Source organism: Eschrichtius robustus, chromosome 11, assembly GCF_028021215.1.
Source record: "Eschrichtius robustus isolate mEscRob2 chromosome 11, mEscRob2.pri, whole genome shotgun sequence".
In the NCBI taxonomy this organism is placed as follows: Eukaryota; Metazoa; Chordata; class Mammalia; order Artiodactyla; family Eschrichtiidae; genus Eschrichtius; species Eschrichtius robustus.
In genome coordinates this window covers 21,397,222-21,414,991 of record NC_090834.1, presented here as the reverse complement: position 1 = coordinate 21,414,991, position 17,770 = coordinate 21,397,222, and the positions used below count along the sequence as shown (strand labels likewise).

The following is a 17,770-nucleotide window of genomic DNA, read 5'->3' as shown; positions in this document are numbered from 1 at the left end:
GAACATGAGTATAAAAATGGCTGGGAATCAGTAATTTAGCAGAAATACATTGATCTGATGGTGGGCAGAAGTGAAGGGATGTGGGAGAAAATGGAAGTAAAATTAGAAGAAATTATAACAAGCACCTGAAAGGAAACAAAGGTTTTTCTTATGGAAAATGAGAAAATACTTCTTTCAGTTTAGCAATATAGATGGTGGACTGTGCAAATTATTGTAAAATAAATGGCTGTAGACAAAGATCAGCCATCGGCTCCCACCTCTCTCATAATCTCATTAACTTTTAATAAAGTAACAAATTAGTATACTTTTCAGAATTAGCTTTCTCTTAAGATCTGTAAGTTACTATCAAAAAATTAAAGCCATAATAATTTTCAAATCTTTTATGAAAAAAAATCCTATGACTTAGGAATCTATTTTCTTGATAGTAATATCATTAAGTACGGAGTAATTTAGTTCTTATGGCATTTTTACAGATGTTACCTAGGTGATCAAATTCTATTTTAAAATGTGTACAACTAATACATTTTAAAAGTAATACTCTGATGAAACGCAGGACAACAGCAGCCTGGTCCATGGTCACCCAATCAAGCTAAAATCAGAGGTTAAGCCAGTATTCAATGAATTCATGTATTCACTCAAGAAACATTTATTTGAATGCCTACGAGAAAGTGACATTGAGTGAAGAAGATGAGAGAGGGTACAAACATGAATACAGTTGCTACCCTAAGGAATATAAATTTACTAAAGAAACCAAATAGATGGATACCTATACAATATAGCGCATGTCAAAATTAATGCTATTAATAGTGATATATCATAGAATACAAGAGACAAAGACATTGGCTCAGATTGGAGAAGGTTCTGAGAGGCAACATATAAGCTGAGAACAGAATGATGACGATGACACATTCCTATATATACTATGGTGTATGTGTCTGTGGTAGGGCAAGATGGGGAGTGGGGTAAGGTAGGGAAAGAAAGGATTTTTGCCCAGAGAAAACAGGATCAAAGGCCCACAGACATGAAAGATGATAAAATATACAGAATACTGTGAGATTAATACTGCTGCAGAAGAGGCTAGAAAGTTAGGATGTGGCTAGTTCATGGAAAGTCTTGAATGCCATACTAGTGTCTCAACTTTGTTACTGGGAAACTACTGAAGGTTGTTGAAAAAGGGGATGGTGTACTTCTACCCACATTTTAGAAAGGTAATTAAATCAACTATAATATAAAATAAAAATTAAAATTATCGATAAAAAAAAGAAAGGTAATGGGGAACCACTGAAAGTTTCTGAGAATGTGAATGATGTGTTTCTAACTACATTTTAGTACGGTAATTCCAGCTCTACTAGGTTTGAGGGGGCAAGAAGCTCAAAGAAGACAAGTTAGGAAGGTATTATAATACATAATGGTCTAAGCAAAAGGTGACTGGTATCTAAAGTTATGCAGAAAAAAAGAAACAAATATGAGATTTTTTCTAGGATGAGCCAATGGGTCCAGTAAGGATTTGATGCTAAAGACAAAAGAGGAAGGAGTAACAAAAAATAACTGATGGTATCAAATGATACAGATACACTGCAGAATGACTGAGGACATTGGGTAAATGTGATTAGTGACCACTGAGGGAGCTTTTTCGGAGACATGAAGACAGGTGGGGTGTGAACAGGCAGCTGCTCCTAAACAAGTTTTTAATGCCATAGATCCTTTCTCAGTCTAATGAAGGCTATACACCTCTTTTCAAAGTAATGCTTTTAAATGCATAAAGCAAAAACAGAGACTGCATTACAAAGAAGCCAATTATATTAAAATGGTCATCAAAATATGTAAAAATGTGATAGAGTAAAATATATGCCTTTTATTAATACATTAAAATAAGATGCAGCAGCAGACCTAATAACTACCATGATTTTGAAGTAGTTAAAAGTAAAAATGATATTTCAGAGTATTTACTTCAACCGTAACATGATAAGGAAACATTTATGATTTCTATGGATGACACAGTAATATATGCTGTTATTAAAATTGGACTTGTTGCTTACATTTATAATTGAGGGAAATGGTAAATTTCAATCAGAGGATATGAATATAAATACATAAATTTTTTCCCATCCAGCATCACAGAATGCCCAAATTCTATCCATGGACCCTTTGGGGAACCACAGAACACAGGCTAAAAATTCCCAGTTAAGGAGTAAGTGTGTGCTGAAGAAGAGATGACAGCATATGTATTCTTTTAATAAGTTTGGCAGGAAAGGAATAAGATATAGAAAGATATTTTGGTGGGTAGGGAGGGTAAGGTTTTTTTTTTTTCTTTCTTTTAAGAACTGTAAACCAGGAGAATGGATTTAATGGGGCAGGAGAGAAAAAAGGTATGCCCACCTATGTATGAATGAAAGACTGGGAATAAATAAAAGGACAATAACTTAGAGGAAAAAAAAGAAGGAATGGCAGTGAATTGGGAAAACAGAGTTGGTTCAATGAGGCAAACGTTGGCTCTACTTTAGCCTCTAATTCTCGGTCAAAATTAACCAGCCTACCACTCTCAACCCTGCAGTCCTTTCCCAGCCTCCACAAGACCCAGAGGGCCAGGACTGACTGGGGGTGAAGAGTGAAAGGCGAGGACAAGCACCGCCGGCACGGAACTGCCAATGTTCAGGAGCAGGAAGTGCGTTCCTGTTGCTCTTCTGCCTCCTTTTCTAATGCATCGTCAGTCTTTCCCAGCTCTCAAGATACCTAGAGGGTTGATGCTGCCATTTGGCCGTCTAGATACTCCCATCCTAGCTGCTCCGTCCAGTCTCCCTTCCCGCAAAAATCAAAACTCCAAAAGAAAGATCAAGTGAGGGTACTGTGAGGTTTATATGATTAAAGTAATTATTAAATATTTAAGTGCGAAAGATTCTTGAGGAAGGGGCGTAAGTACAATGGATACTCTAAGGATGGCTTGTTAAACCAAGTGACTATTTATTTAGATAAAACGATTGATGAAAGATTTTTAAATATAAGAATCTTAGCGTAATCCTGGTCTCTGGACCTCCTTCCTTGTCGGCACCTTTCCTCCTCTGCACTTGTGTGTGCATGTGTGTGCCTGCGAACACATGTGCATGGAGAGAAGGGGGTGCAGGGAGGACAGAACCAACTTACCGCATTTCTCACTCTTGGAAGAGATTCTTAAGCCTTTGGGTTTAGTAAGCAAAAAGCTACTTTATTGGGAAGCAAAGATTTAGCAATAAAACAAATTAATCAGTCTTCAGACCCAGTATTTCTATTTTTTTTTTGGCCATGCCATGCTGGCATGTGGGATCTTAGTTCCCCAACCAGGGATTAAGCCATGCCCCCTGTAGTGGAAGCGCAAAGTCTTAACCACTGGACCACCAGGGAAGTCCCTAGACCCAGTATTTCTAAAATAAATGATTGCTTTATTTTATCTTCTAATTCTGATTATTTTTCTAAGAGATAATACAAAAAGTTGCAGAAGAGGTTAGCACACATTGAGAAGAAAATTATTTCAGGATTTTGATCAAATATAAATCCATGTTGAACTGGATTAGCTTATATTAGGTGTTTATCATAAAACAGTATTCAATCTATTAAAATGCACATGAAACTTAAGTACTCATTTGCTATCAAAGTGGGAAATAAACATTTATGATCTACCTGTTATTTTGAGGAATGCTCAGGCCCAAGACTCAGCACCTGGTAGCACTCTTGCCAAACTGGCATTCTGGCTTCTGGCTATCACTCAGGAATTCCAAAGTGTTTTCTCTACCTGCCACATCTTCACTCAGGTGCTCTCCCAGCATGGGATGGTCTAGAAACTAAGTTGCAGCTGTCAACCTGGCACGTGCTTCCCAGCCACCTAGGCTAGCAGTAAAATTTTCTACATCAACCAAACTCACAGAATTAATTTTGTGAAATTTGTTCTTATAAGCCAACTCCTGATGGTTTTTTTTTCAAAATCACACTTATAGGGCTTCCTTGGTGGCGCAGTGGTTGAGAATCTGCCTGCCAATGCAGGGGACACGGGTTCGAGCCCTGGCCTGGGAAGATCCCACACGCCGCAGAGCGACTGGGCCCGTGAGCCACAAACTACTGAGCCTGCGCGTCTGGAGCCTGTGCTCCGCAACACGAGAGGCCGCGACAGTGAGAGGCCCGCGCACCGCGATGAAGAGTGGCCCCCGCTCGCCGCAACCTGAGAAAGCCCTTGCACAGAAACGAAGACGCAACGCAGCCAAAAATAAATAAATAAATAAATTAATTAATCAATACCTAGAATCAAGCAACTGGTGACATCCTGAATGAAGTAAGGGACTTAAATTACTATGCTGAATAAAGGTGTTAAAAAAAAAAATCACTTATACTACCTATACTCTAAACCTAGTCTCTCTCCTAGTACAGAAAATTTTTCTAATTTGTGGATCAGTATTTGACTTCAGACATTAGCTGCCTCTGATTCCCTACTGAGGTTCTTATTTTAAAGGGAGGGATTAAAGACCTTAGGACCAAGCAGAGCCTCTATTTAATGTAATCAAAAGACCTGAAAGAACACTGAAAAATAGAGAACTTAATGGGAAATAAAAGAGCAGCAATTTAAAGCATTTTGTTTTTCTTACTTATAGGGATCACTAGAATTGTCCACCATCCATTTTAAAGAATGTGGAGTATTTTCTATAATTCTGCCATTTCTCTTGGCCAATTTATTCATCCCATCCATAAACATGTCAGGAAAGAAGAACTAATTTTTATTTCCAAAGCTTTACAATTTTGGGGGTGAGAGTATTTGAAAGATGCACCCTGAAATACTATAAACTGGTAAAGAGCATAGTAGGGCCCATGGAAAAACAGAGCTGCTGGCTCAACTTCCAACCCCAGGAAATCCTAGAACACACACAGAAGGGAGCACACAAGGGCCAAGAGGTGTAGAGATCTGCAGGCAGAGACGCCCCATTTAAGGAACTCAAATACTTTTCAAACAAACTTAGAAATCAGCTTATTTTGAAAGTTACACCATCCTATCCTTACACAAAGATGACAAAAAGCCCTGACAATCTAAAGCTTTAGATTTACTTCTTTTATCCACAGGCCTTAAATGATGATGATGGCATTAAACTCCAGGGTATATGGGTATTTAATCAACAACAGCAACAACAATTAAAATGGCCCTTATCTGAAGTACTCACAGAGTAATTCGCTAGGGACTTCTTGACTTCAAAGATAAGATACAGAGGACATTTACACTCGACTGACCAACTTTTTCAAGGCATTTAGGAAAAACTCAGACATAGAGAATGGAAGTATACTCTGACTATGAGACACAAAAATGAGAAGTCAGCATCTGATAACAAAAAAAATTATTTTTAAACCCTAAAACCCCCAATATCTGTACATTAAAACTCTCTTCCAAATAACCCTGCAGTTAAAGAAAAATAAAAAATAAAATTATGGACATTAAAAATGGATGACAATAGAATTATAACCTATGGGATGTGGCCAAATTGATACTCAATGAAAAAATTAATGGTGTAAATGTACTTAATAGAAAAAAGAAATAAATGAATTAAACATTTAAATTAGAAAGGTTAAAATAAGCAAACAAGCCAAAATAAAGGTAGACAAAGTAATAAAATTAAAAGCATAAATAAGTAAATTAGGAAGCAAAAAAATGTAGAAATGGTTAATGGAGAGCTGGTTCTAAATATGAATGAATGAATAAATTAATAAATTAATAAGTGAATAACTTCCTAAAAATGTGACCAAGAGGTTGAGGAACTCTACAAATATATAACAATACAAATATAATGTTCAATGAAGTGGAAGGGATTCTTTGCATAAATCTTTATGCCAATAAATAAGAATCCATAATTGAAGCTGACTTAAGAAAAGGTTGTAAGTGAATAACCATGGAAGAAATAAAAACTTTGTTAAAGATTTATACCCTCTATTCCATTCCAGACAAAGAATGCTGTACCTATTTTTTCTATGGGTGTGTTCTGGTAAAATCCTTTGTTACTGAGATTATTCTAGGGCACCTAAGAACATGTAAAGCATCCCAACTGGTTTATGAGGCTGGCCTAATTATGACAAAACCTAACAAAGATGGCACCAAAACTAATCAAATATATGTATAGTCTTACTTACACTTTATACAAAAGTTCTAAATATAAGAAAGGTAAGTTAAATAGTATATTCAAATTATAACAATACACATTTAACCAGTAGATTTCATTCTATGATAATAGGTTTTTCTAATATTGAACACTGTTAATTCAGTTCATTTAATCATAAGTATTGATTAAAGACTCTTGCATTGGATGGGTGTGGAAGATGAAAGAGATATAAAGAATCAAGAACTTCTAGATCTTTGGTGTGAGCAGCTGAGAAGATGGTAGTAACATTTATTAAAGTGGGGAAGACTTGGAAAGGGACAGATTTGGAAGGACAAAAATTCTGTTTTAGATAATTTTGTTTCAGATACTAATAGCTATCCAAGTAGAGCTGTCCCAAGACAGCTGGGTAAAAGAGAGAAGTCAGTATTGGAGATAAAAATTTGGTAGTCATTAGCATGTAGATGGTATTTAAAAATATAGTTTTGTATGGATGGAAAACTGTACAAAAAAGAAGAGAGTCCAGGATCCAAATTTTAGTAACCCAACAATAGAAAGACACTACCTAGATCTGTGAATACCATATCTTCATATAGTATATGTTGCTATACTTAATTATTTTTTAAAACATGTTAAATCAGGACTTTGGTACAAAAATTATTTAGTAAAAACCTTATGATATCACAATGTGGGTTTTCTGCTAGCCTCTGAAAACTTCAGTTTCAGTAGCACTGTCATATTTGTGATTTGTACATTATTTGAATCTTTTTTTGGGGGTAGTCATTTTTAAACAGTTTTCTGAAAGATGCCTCAGAAGCTGAGTAAGGAGGGCTCTGGGACTATGACCCTAAGACTTTATTTGAATAAGGGTTTTATTCCAAGGGGCAAATTTGTTTCATTTACTTTAACTAGTATTTTATAAATATAATGTAATAGCAGACAATGGTGAAAAGTAAAGTGGGTCTCAAAGTCTGTATCACTGAGACAAGGATGGAATCATTAAGTGGGTTGAAAGCAGCAAAATTTCAGCCTTACTGACATTTAAGCCTTATTTAAACTGACTGACTGTATGTTCAATTTAAAAAGAAGAGAACATGAGTCAAATGCTGAAAATATATTTTTGAAGATGTGCCTAAAAGATACTTAGGAATTTAACAATTTAAGGGAATTCTCCCATAATATATAAATCTATTTTTGAGTTTCTCACATTTAGCTTTTATAGATATTTGCAGGAATATGTGTATATAAGCAGGGGGCACCTATGTCAGGAAACAATAGCCATTGGCATTTAAAAAATGAAATAACAGGGAGAAAGACCCAGTAAAATCAGAAATAAGCTCAAATGCCTACTATTAATAAACACTGTTCTATGGTTTCAAACAATGCAATAAGACAAGAAAAAAAAGTTGAAATATTTAAAAAAAATATATATTATTTGGGGGTCACTTATAATATATCCTGAAAATCAAGAGAGTCAACTGAAAAAGTATTGGAACTAAGTCCTACAATGTAACTAACGGTACATAAAATAACGGTTATTTAAAATTGACTAACTTTCCTTTATACCACCCACTACGAGGTATAAAATATAGGCATACCAAGTATAGAATATAATGAGGTGAAATCTCATTCATAATTAATAATGATAGCTAACATCTCTCAAGGGCTTATACTTCAATGTACATTATTGGTTAATAGCCACAACCATGATATTATATGATATTACCATGATAATAGGTACTGTCATCACAATTTCACAAAGAAACTGAGGCTTAGAAAAATATAGGAAATTTGCCCACAATCACACAAGCGTCAGAACAGGAACTCAAACTCAATCTCTCTGACTCTACCGAAGGAGCTTCTTAGCACTATTATGTCATTCTTGTTTATCAAATTAACAAAGACAGGCTGTATAGGGAAACTGTGATGGGTGCAGAGAGCGACACACATGCATTTCTAAGAATATAAATATAAATTGGTGCAACTTTTCTAGAGGGCAATTTGCATGATCACATCTAGGAATTTGTTTAAAATATATTCATCAATGTGTACAAAGATCTATATACATGGATTTTATCACATTGTTCACTATAACAATAAAAATATTAGTCATACTCTAAATACTCAACGATATGAGCCTGATTAAATTGCAGTATTTGAATGTGTTGAATGCCATTCAGCCAATAAAAATAATCTTTTAAAAGGATATTTAATGATACAGGAAAACATGGTATATTGAATGAACAGCAAGAAACAAAACTACATATGCATACAAATTTTTTAAAGGATGTGTTTATATTGACTAGGAGATTTAAAAAAAATGAAAACATTACTAAAACTTTAAGTTATCTCTAGGGGAGAATTATAGATGATTTTTCACTATCACTTTTACTTTTTCTCTATATTAAAAATGTGATAAAATAAATATGTTAAAATATTTAACTCAAAATTTAATTTTAAAAGATAAAATGAAGTGGTCAAAATAATAGAAATGCACTTTGGAAAACATCTCTCCTATTTAAAACTATTTTTTCCTATGCATGATATTGCTAATTTTAACATACTTTATGACCACAATTTTTATGTTACTTAAGGCATTTTTCTATCTTAGCAAAAATAGAAATAAAGCCTACTTTATCAAAATAGATCATTTATTGCACACTTCCAGCATTTTAGATCTGTATTAATCATTTACAATTACAGCAAAATTCCAAGAAGTATCTAATACATAAAATCGCCAACTCAGTGGGGCAATTCAAAGAAACGATGACTTAAAAAACGTCTAAGTCAACAATGAGGAGGCAGCCTCAATTATATGGGAAAACTGCTCCCTATAAGTATACAAAATAATAAAAATAAATTATAAAGTAAAAGCCAAGATTTGAAACAGACTAAGTCACAGAATAAGGATAAAATTAAGCCCACATAATTTTGAATAGGAAATGAGTAGATGACTAAGAACAAAGAACAGAAACTAATTTTAGCTTCACCCTAAATGACATGAAGTAATAAATTTGAAAGCCCTTTGAAAAACCTAAAATATAAACTGACATATTAAAAGCAATAACAGTAAACTTGATTTTTTAGGTATTTTTCAACTGGTAATCCCAATTACCCAGAACACAATTAAGAGCCAGTGAATAAGTAGACAGAAAAATAAAACAAACAAACAAAATCTCTGTCTAATCAATTCAGTGAATACTGCTAAGTCATTTTATAATAACATTCACTGCCTTCTATGTGCCAGGCACTTTTATACTCATTAGCTTAAATCAGTAAAAACAACTTGCAAAGTACAAGAAATCAAAGAGAAATTGAGATTTGTCTAAGGTCACAGCCAGTAAAGGACAGAGCTGGGATTCAAAGCCAGGTCTAGCTGATTGTTACAGGCCCCAACTACTCTCTCTGAAAGTGCAATTTCTCAGTTCTCCAACCTAGACAATTTGCGAGTCCTAAAGGCCTTTAATTTCTGCCTAAATACTTTTATGTTAGCCATAATATTAGCTGTTGTCATTCAGTTTCACAGTCCATAGCAGTTATCTTCTTCAAATTAGAGGGAAGAAGTGACGTCAGCAAGGAACAGCTAAAAGCAAGGAGAGAAGACCAAAAGTCATTAATATAAACCAACAGAAATCATTGAGTTCTGCTGTCCTCACCATCTTTTTTAAAAAAAAAGCAAAACAAGCATTGCTATTTAGATAGGATAAATCAGAAATCTGGATAACCCCTGTTCTATCACCTGGAAGATAGGCTATACAACTGTTGTAAAACTAAATTAGATAATGTAAGTAAAGTGCTTAATATTGTACCTGGCATAAAGTTAGTGCCCCATAAATGTTAGCTATTATTATGTTTCATAATAAGTGAAGTTATAGGCTACATGTTACTTGAAGGTAGAAAAATATAATCCATGTACATAAATTTTTCCATTTAAAAGTTAAAATGTTTTGTTCTTGAAAGACTTTAAGACTAACTTCTAGAAATTCGCCTTTATAATATCCTTCCCCAGCTAAGTGGGGTAGATAAGGGTAAATGCATATGACCACTCAAGAAATCACATCATACATACTAAGTTAATTTTAAAATGTTTGGGTATACCAATTGTGTTATTTGCTCTACTGATTATTGCGATCATCTCGTAAACATCTACTGACTTTTGTTCATCCTACCACATCAGCAGATCCATTTAAAGAACATACTTCATGGCCTTTAACAATAAAAACACATTCATGAAGTATCTACTAGGTATTAACACTGTAGAAGACTTGGGATAAAACAGTGTAGACCAGAGTCCTTGCCTAAAGACTACAAACAAGATAAAGAAGATCCTAGGCACAGTATAAGGTACTGTTATAAACATTTTGTATTATCAGTTAATCCTTATGACAAATCTATGCCCTAGCTAGTATTTTTTTTTCTGTTTTATAGATGAAGAGCAGAGACACAGAAAGCAAAAAAGAAATAAAGAAGAAACAGTTAACTATCACCAAATATACAAGTGTTATAGAGGGATTTACAGTATTTTGAAAACACAGGGGAGTAAACAAATAATTTTGCCTAAAGATGGGTGATTAGAAAATGCTCGTATGTTAAATTTAAAACTCAAGTAAAAATTCTGTAACGTACAACTACAGGAATAAAAAATAGGAGAGTGTATCAAAATATTTACAGAAGTTATTTATGGGTAAGAAGATTCCAGGTGGTTTTACTTTTCTCTTTGCTTCTTCTTAATCAACCTGCCTACTTTAATATCTTAAAATATAAGTAGAAAAAAGTCAGCATTAAAATTAGATATTAATGTTCATCTAACAAATTGTCAAAAAATTTTACAGTTAATAGTTCATTCAAACATGGAATGAAATCAGCTCTCTCATGCTTTTCTGACAAGCGTACATACCAATACAGCTTTTCTGGAAAACTTTTTGGCCATCAAAGACCTTAAAGCTTATTCTCTTTGATCATTACTTCTAGGAATCCATCCTAAGAACACAGATGCAGAAAAAAAAAAAAAAATTACTGGGATGTTCAACTAAAGCACTATGATTTTGAAATACTGGGGGAAAACAAATGTCTAACTGAAATAGGAGAATAATTAAGTAAAATAATATGCTCTTAGGAAGAAAATGTTTGAAATGTTTTTAATGTCATGAGAAAATCCTTAGTGAATGTTAAATGCGGATGGAAAGGTGGGGCACCAAGCTCTATAAACTCCCAAGAGAGATGATTCTATTATATAGTTTAAATCTCACAATAATATATTTATTAACATGTATTAGGTTAAAGAGACCTTAATATTTGGTACTTAGCCTAAGTTGGGACACCTGCTCTGCTGTTATTAACTGTGAAACCTCTATCAAGTTATTTAATCACACTGTAGTTTGGTTTCCTCATCAGAAAAAAAAAAAAGTATTGAAATACTTCTTTATAGGAGTGCAGTAAGTATTAGATGCATTAATATATGTAGAGCACTTAGAACAGTGCTTGGCACAGTAAGTGTCATCTACTATTATCAATCTTAACCTACAATGGAGTAAACCCAGTGAGATCTAAGCTGAGGCCTGAATAATGAGGTGTGAGCCAGGCAAAATATGAGGGGGTATAGGGGAATAATGTCCAGGCAAGCAGGAAGAACTTGGGATTTTTATTCCCTATCTACCTTTAGAGATCTGATAATTTATCTTAAAGGCAGAGTGCTTTGAGTGTTCAGACATCTGCTTATGGGCTTTACTTTATGCTAGTACACTGGGCATAAGAATCATCATGCATCTCTTAATTTTGAAACGATGTGTATCAACATACGAACACACACACAATGACACACTTTTTACAGAACTAAAAATAGTATCACAGGAAGGCAGAACGGCCCAGTGGTTAAGGGCATGAGTTTTAAAGTCAGACTCAGGGGTTCAAACTCCCTCTGCAATTTACTAGATGTATGACTTCGGACAAGTTATTTAAACTTTCTGTGTCTCAGTTTCCTCATCTATAGAATAAAGATAATAAAAGCAAGCATAAGCATGACATTAGCACATCAGTGCACAATACACAATAGCTAATATTATGTCAGCTATAAAAACCAAAGATGGAGAATCAATATCTCCACATCACAGATCTGAAAGTTATCTTTATGCCACTGGATCCAAAATACAGTGTGCCACAGCAAAGGAGACCATGAAGTAAATGAAAAGACAACCTACAGAATGGGAGAAAATATTTGCAAATGATGTAACCAACAAGGGATTAATCTCCAAAATATATAAACAGCTCATACAGCTCAATATCAAAAAAGCAAACAACCCAATCAAATAATGGGCAGAAGATCCAAAGAAGACAAACAGATGGCCAAAAGGCACATGAAAAGATGCTGAACATCACTAATTATTAGAGAAATGCAAATCAAAGCTATAATGAGGTATCACCTCACACCCGTCAGAACGGCCATCATCAAAAAGTCTACAAATAATAAATGCTGGAGAGGGTGTGGAGAAAAAGGAACCCTCCTACACTGATGGTGGGAATGTAAATCGGTACAGTCACTATGGAGAACAGTATGGAGGATCCTTAAAAACCTAAAAACAGAGCTACTGTATGATCCTACAATCCCACTCCTGGGCATATATCTGGAGAAAACCATAATTCGAAGCAATACATGCACCCCCAACGTTCCTTACAGCACTATTTACAATAGCCAAGACATGGAAGCAATCTAAATGTCCATCAACAGATGAATGGATAAAGAAGATCTGGTATGTTTATACAATGGAATATTACTCAGCCATAAAACAAGAATGAAATAATGCCATTTGCAGCAACATGGATGGACCTAGAGATGATCATACAGGAGGCATATCAGCACTTAAAATACAAATTTTTTTAAGAACATTTGGTATTTTTGAACCCCAGAATCACGATATTTTAGGTTTAAATTTGAATTCCTGATTTAATATGCTTCTGTTATTCACTGACCTTCTTACTTAATATTTCTCTTTCCAATAAAAACTATACCCTTGAAACCATCTTTGCCGCCTTAATCATCCACTACTCCTGTCATCCGGGGAATGCTCCTGACACACTGGATCACCTACTCCTTGCTTTCCTTGACGCAGGGTATTCATTCGGAAATGACTCCCACCTTTAAGGCCTGGCATGTCACCTTTCCCAGTGCCTGAATTTCCTACTTCTTTGCCTATGGCACCTAGAATATTCCATCTAGCTTTATGTGCTCTCTGTTAATAATCTCTCTTCTTTTAGAGGTCAGGGTCCTTATACAGCACCTAGATTGATAATAAATAATTATTTGCTGAGGTAATAGAAGTTTACCAGTCTCACATGAGCAATAACTGCCAATTAGTTTACAATCCTACATTCTAATTCTAATACTAAAATGATAAAAAAAAAAAACCCTCCTACTTAAAATCTTACGTTTGCTTCTTTAAAACTGCTATCAAATAAGAATGAGAGTAGAATTCTTTAGAATATATGTAGAAAAGCAATGGAAAGCACTAAAAGGGTATAAAATGATATAAAAATGGTATTAAAAACTATAAAATGATAGCAACACTTTTACATCTGTTACAGTAATTAAAATTAATGTAGAAAACATAGTGGTGTGCTAGAATGAAGACAAGGTAACCCAGTTGTAGAATGAGAAAAATACTTAAAAAACACTATATCCATTGAACACTTAGGGCTCAATTTGGCAGATGCAATCCATGAAAACATAGCTCCAGAGAAACCAGTAATATAAAATAGGATAATTTTATTAGTATAGTAATTAAAACAAAAATGTAGTAAAAGGAAATGACTAATAAAAACTTCCATCAGCATACAAACATTCCAAGTTTCTGTTTCCTATCCTTTAATATTTTCCATTATAATAAACTAGTTTCATTAGACTTTCATTATTAAAAGCAGGTTAAAAAAATAGTGGCCTCTTTTTTGTTGTTGTTTTGTTTAAAAGTTCATTTTACTTTACATGTAGAGTTTAAGTACTTGTGTGATTACCAGATGCTAGAGGTAGAAATGTAACCTACTTTGAAAGCAAAATCCATTGTTAAACTAAGTAAAAATACTCAAACATTTCAAATCATAGATACACAGTTACTAGCCCATTCTGATGTTTAAGGTATCTTCAAGTAGACAGATTAAGGTAACTTAAAATCCAAATGCCAAATTAGAAGAAAGCAGGTGAATTAGAGAGGCAAGTCTGAAATAAGCATCTTCCTGGCGTTATCAACAGTAAGACAATTTTACAAATATTTGGTGAAGCTATCCTTATATTCGAACAACAGATAACACCAAAATTGAGAAATTGCGACTAAAATTAATTGCATATGTGATTAAATAAATGGAAGTCATACCCTCATACCCTAAATATATTAAGACTTTTAAAAAAATATAACACGTTACATTCCTACTTCTTGTGGTTCTCCAAGGTCCAAAAACTTGTATGAGGCATATCCACTGTTTTCTGTTTATAATATACATTAGAAAAACTAAATGAGGACATAAGTGAAGAACTGATGAATTTTCCCAAATTTCTAAATATACTGAGCCCCAAAGTATCTCTGCAACTATTCTAAGATGGTTAAAAAAAAAAAAAAAAAAAAAAATCTGAATCAATAAGCGCCTCACGGGCCTGGGGATATTCTAACACATTCTTGCAACCAACAGGAAAACTTTCCCTAAATCTTGATTAGTATTTCTTCTCTTTATCACAAAACACAGAGCACAAACCAGGATTGTTAACGGTTACCCAAACGGCAAGAAGTCCAGTTAGGGTGACCAGTACTTGGAAGCTTACGCTGTTTTTAAGGTCTTGAAGGGGTGAAGGACGAGACAGTCGAGGGAGGAAATGCGGGATTCATTTCTCCAAGTTATATTTGTAACACCTCTTTGTAGGGAGTTAAACACGGGGACCGGTCCGGCTAAATGAACGCAGGGTGAAAATGAGAATTTGGCTGGAGACTGAGGGGTGAGGGGTGCAGGAGGGACGGGGTGGGGGCAGAGGGGGTTTCGCCACGGCCCGCCTTGGGGAGGCGGTTTGTCTGGAGGGATGGATAATAAAAGCTAATGGCTGGGGCTGGATCCGAGCTGTCGGATGCTGCCTCACCACCCCCCCCGCCCCCCGCCCAGCGCGCGAGGTCTGAGCCTCAGGAGCGGGACTGTGGGTCCGTTTCCATCCGGGGCGCCCGGGTCCGCCTCCATGTTCGGCGGCCGTGCCCTGGGGCGGCCGGGAGTGGACCGAAGCCCTAGGCCGCGGGGCCGGAGAGCCCGGCCTCCCCTCGCCCGAGATCCCCGGTGGGGCCGGCTCTGCCGCCCAGGAGGATGCGCTGGGCTTTCGCTCGACCCCGCCCGAGCCCCGGGAGCAGCCGGGGCTCAGGGACTCGACTTCCAGCGGCCCGACCCGCCTGGGCCTGGAGATCCGCCGGCGCGGCCGCCCCAGCCCCGGGCCCTCCGCCCGGCGCTCGGGCGCGGCCTCCCGGCCCGCGGCCCTCCCCTCGCCCGGCTCCCTCAGGGCCACTGTCGCCGCTGTCCGCCCCTCCACCCCCTTCCCGAGGGACAAACCTGGGGGCCGCTACCCGGCATGGCCGGCCCCGCGAGGAAGCGGCGAGCCGGCGGCGGGGCCCGCAGCGACAGCAGCCACTTCGGCCCTCCCCGCTCGGCGCCGCGCCCGCCCGCCCAGCCCGCGCGCCCTCCCCGCCGGCCGCAGCCCCGGCGCCCCCTCCCCCGGCTGGCACCACTCGCACCCCCAACGCGCGCGCACCCGGATCTGTTGCTCAACCTACTTGCAGTCTCTTCTCATCAGCCATCACCACATGCCCTGGAAGCGGGGCCGCCCCGGGACCCTCCGGCGGGCGGCCGCCTCTCCTTCAGCCTCTGGCCGCCGCTAGGGCGCGGGGCGAGTGGGAGGCTCCCCCATGCCGCCTGCGCGCACACCGGCCACACGCCGGGGCCCCGGCTCGGCCCGCCGCCTGCGCCGCTGCTCCGCGGGGAGAGCGAGCCTGGATCTCCCGCTATCGCCTCGCCCCTCGCCCGCCCGCAGCGGCAGCTGCAGCCGCTGCGCCGGTTCCTCCTCCCCTTTCCTCTTTTCCTTCTCCTCCTTCGCCTCGTCTGGAGCCGAGGTTGGCAAACCAGCACCTGCTGCTGGAGATCACCGAGAACTGAAACAGGAAACCCCGAACCCAGGGGAAAACCCGGGAGGCGTGGGGAGGGGTGAGGGGAGCTGCTGGAACCTGTCGGGCTTGGCCCGGCCACCGCGGCCGCGGGACGTTCCCGCGCCGCCTCTCCTCGCGCCCAGCCCAGGGGTCCCGACCTCCCCGCTCCGCTCTCCCTGCCCGGGCCGACGGTGCCTCTCGGCTTAGCTACGCCTCTTCCACCCGGCAGTACCACGCATCATTCCCTGGGCAGCAAGGGAATCGGGCGGCTGCCTTCCTTTCCCGTGCTGGTTTGCTTGTTATCAATATTCCGTAATGAGGAAAAACCACACCCGGCATTAGCAAGACCAATAAGGGAATTTAAACAAATGAAGCTGTTGGGATTTTACCCAGGGGAAGGACTTCTTTCAGTAAGGAAACTGGCCTTGTTGGAAGTGGCAACATGTCAAAACTGAGGTGAAAGTCAGGTTGAATCCTGATCTCCTTTGGGAGGTTGGGAGGAGAGCCCTGTGCACGGAGGCGGGCTCCCGAGTTGCAAGTGTGAAAGCACTGAGAGCAGCGGGCCTTTCTACTTCTGTGAATTGTCCAACACCCAGCACAATCTAGGCCAACATTTCAGAAATGTTCAAATCATCTCACTCACCTGCCTGTGGAATTGTCACCAGGCGCCTCACTCCTAGCCTTGGGCAGGATGCATCTGCTTTTGGAGTGAGAGGGAAACGAACATCTCCGTCCCTGGATTGTGCCTCTACCACGTGCCACAGACCTGGCAGCTGCTTTAAGTGCAGCTTATTATCTCGTTTAAGTGTCACCACGGCCACCTGAGCTAGGTGTTATAATCCCCTTTATCCCACAGAATATTGAGATTAGAAAAATTTCCCAAAAGTACACAGCTTGCATAGCAAGGATCCGGGTCTGTCTGCATCCAAAGCACATATTTGTTTCAGTGGACCTGAGTTCACGCCTTTGATCACACTTTTCACCCTTAACAAAATTATTTCTTGCCTCTCTGAGCTGTTTTTAATGAGGGCATACTTGCTTTAAGCCTGGATCAGTTGAATCTGATTGGGCTGCTTAATGGTAGTGATATCCGTGATGCTTACTGGGGTTCAAACTTTATAGTTTCTCTATTTTAAAAAACCCTGCTTTTATGGCTCAGTTGAGCAGCATAGATGTCCCCGCCTCACTGGCCAGCATCTGTTGCTCTTCAGCTATGGATGATACGGGGTCCCAGCTGAGAGCATCCTGCTGGCTGGTATCCACGGCATGCTGACACTGCGAGATGAAAGGAGAGCATCTCACTGAGCCTGCTTTCCACTACAGCAGGCCAGTCTTGGAGCCTAGTGAATGAAATAGTAGACTGGTAGGCTTTTTTGGGGGCATATGAGAATCCTCTGCTCCACATTTTTAGTACCACCTTAGGAAGTTTGGCAACCTGCTGTCTGAAGCCAGATCAGTTTGAATTGGCAGGAAGGGAGGGATGCTCGGAAAGAATTCCCTGTTCACTGAGCC

General features: G+C 38.6%; 1 protein-coding gene across 2 annotated transcripts in view; it reads right to left on the bottom strand.

The window, feature by feature from the left end:
• Positions 1 to 16,282, bottom strand: part of ZC3H12C (zinc finger CCCH-type containing 12C) — a 69,098-nt gene extending 52,816 nt beyond the window's left edge. The window contains exon 1 of one of the 2 annotated variants that reach the window (XM_068555838.1): positions 15,890 to 16,282. In XM_068555838.1, the coding sequence (XP_068411939.1) occupies positions 15,890 to 15,913 (24 nt within the window). In that variant the 5' untranslated portion in view covers positions 15,914 to 16,282. Of the gene's footprint in view, positions 1 to 15,668; positions 15,754 to 15,889 lie in introns of those variants that run through there. The other variant, XM_068555839.1, reaches the window with a different exon arrangement.
• Positions 16,283 to 17,770: the final 1,488 nt, after the last annotated feature.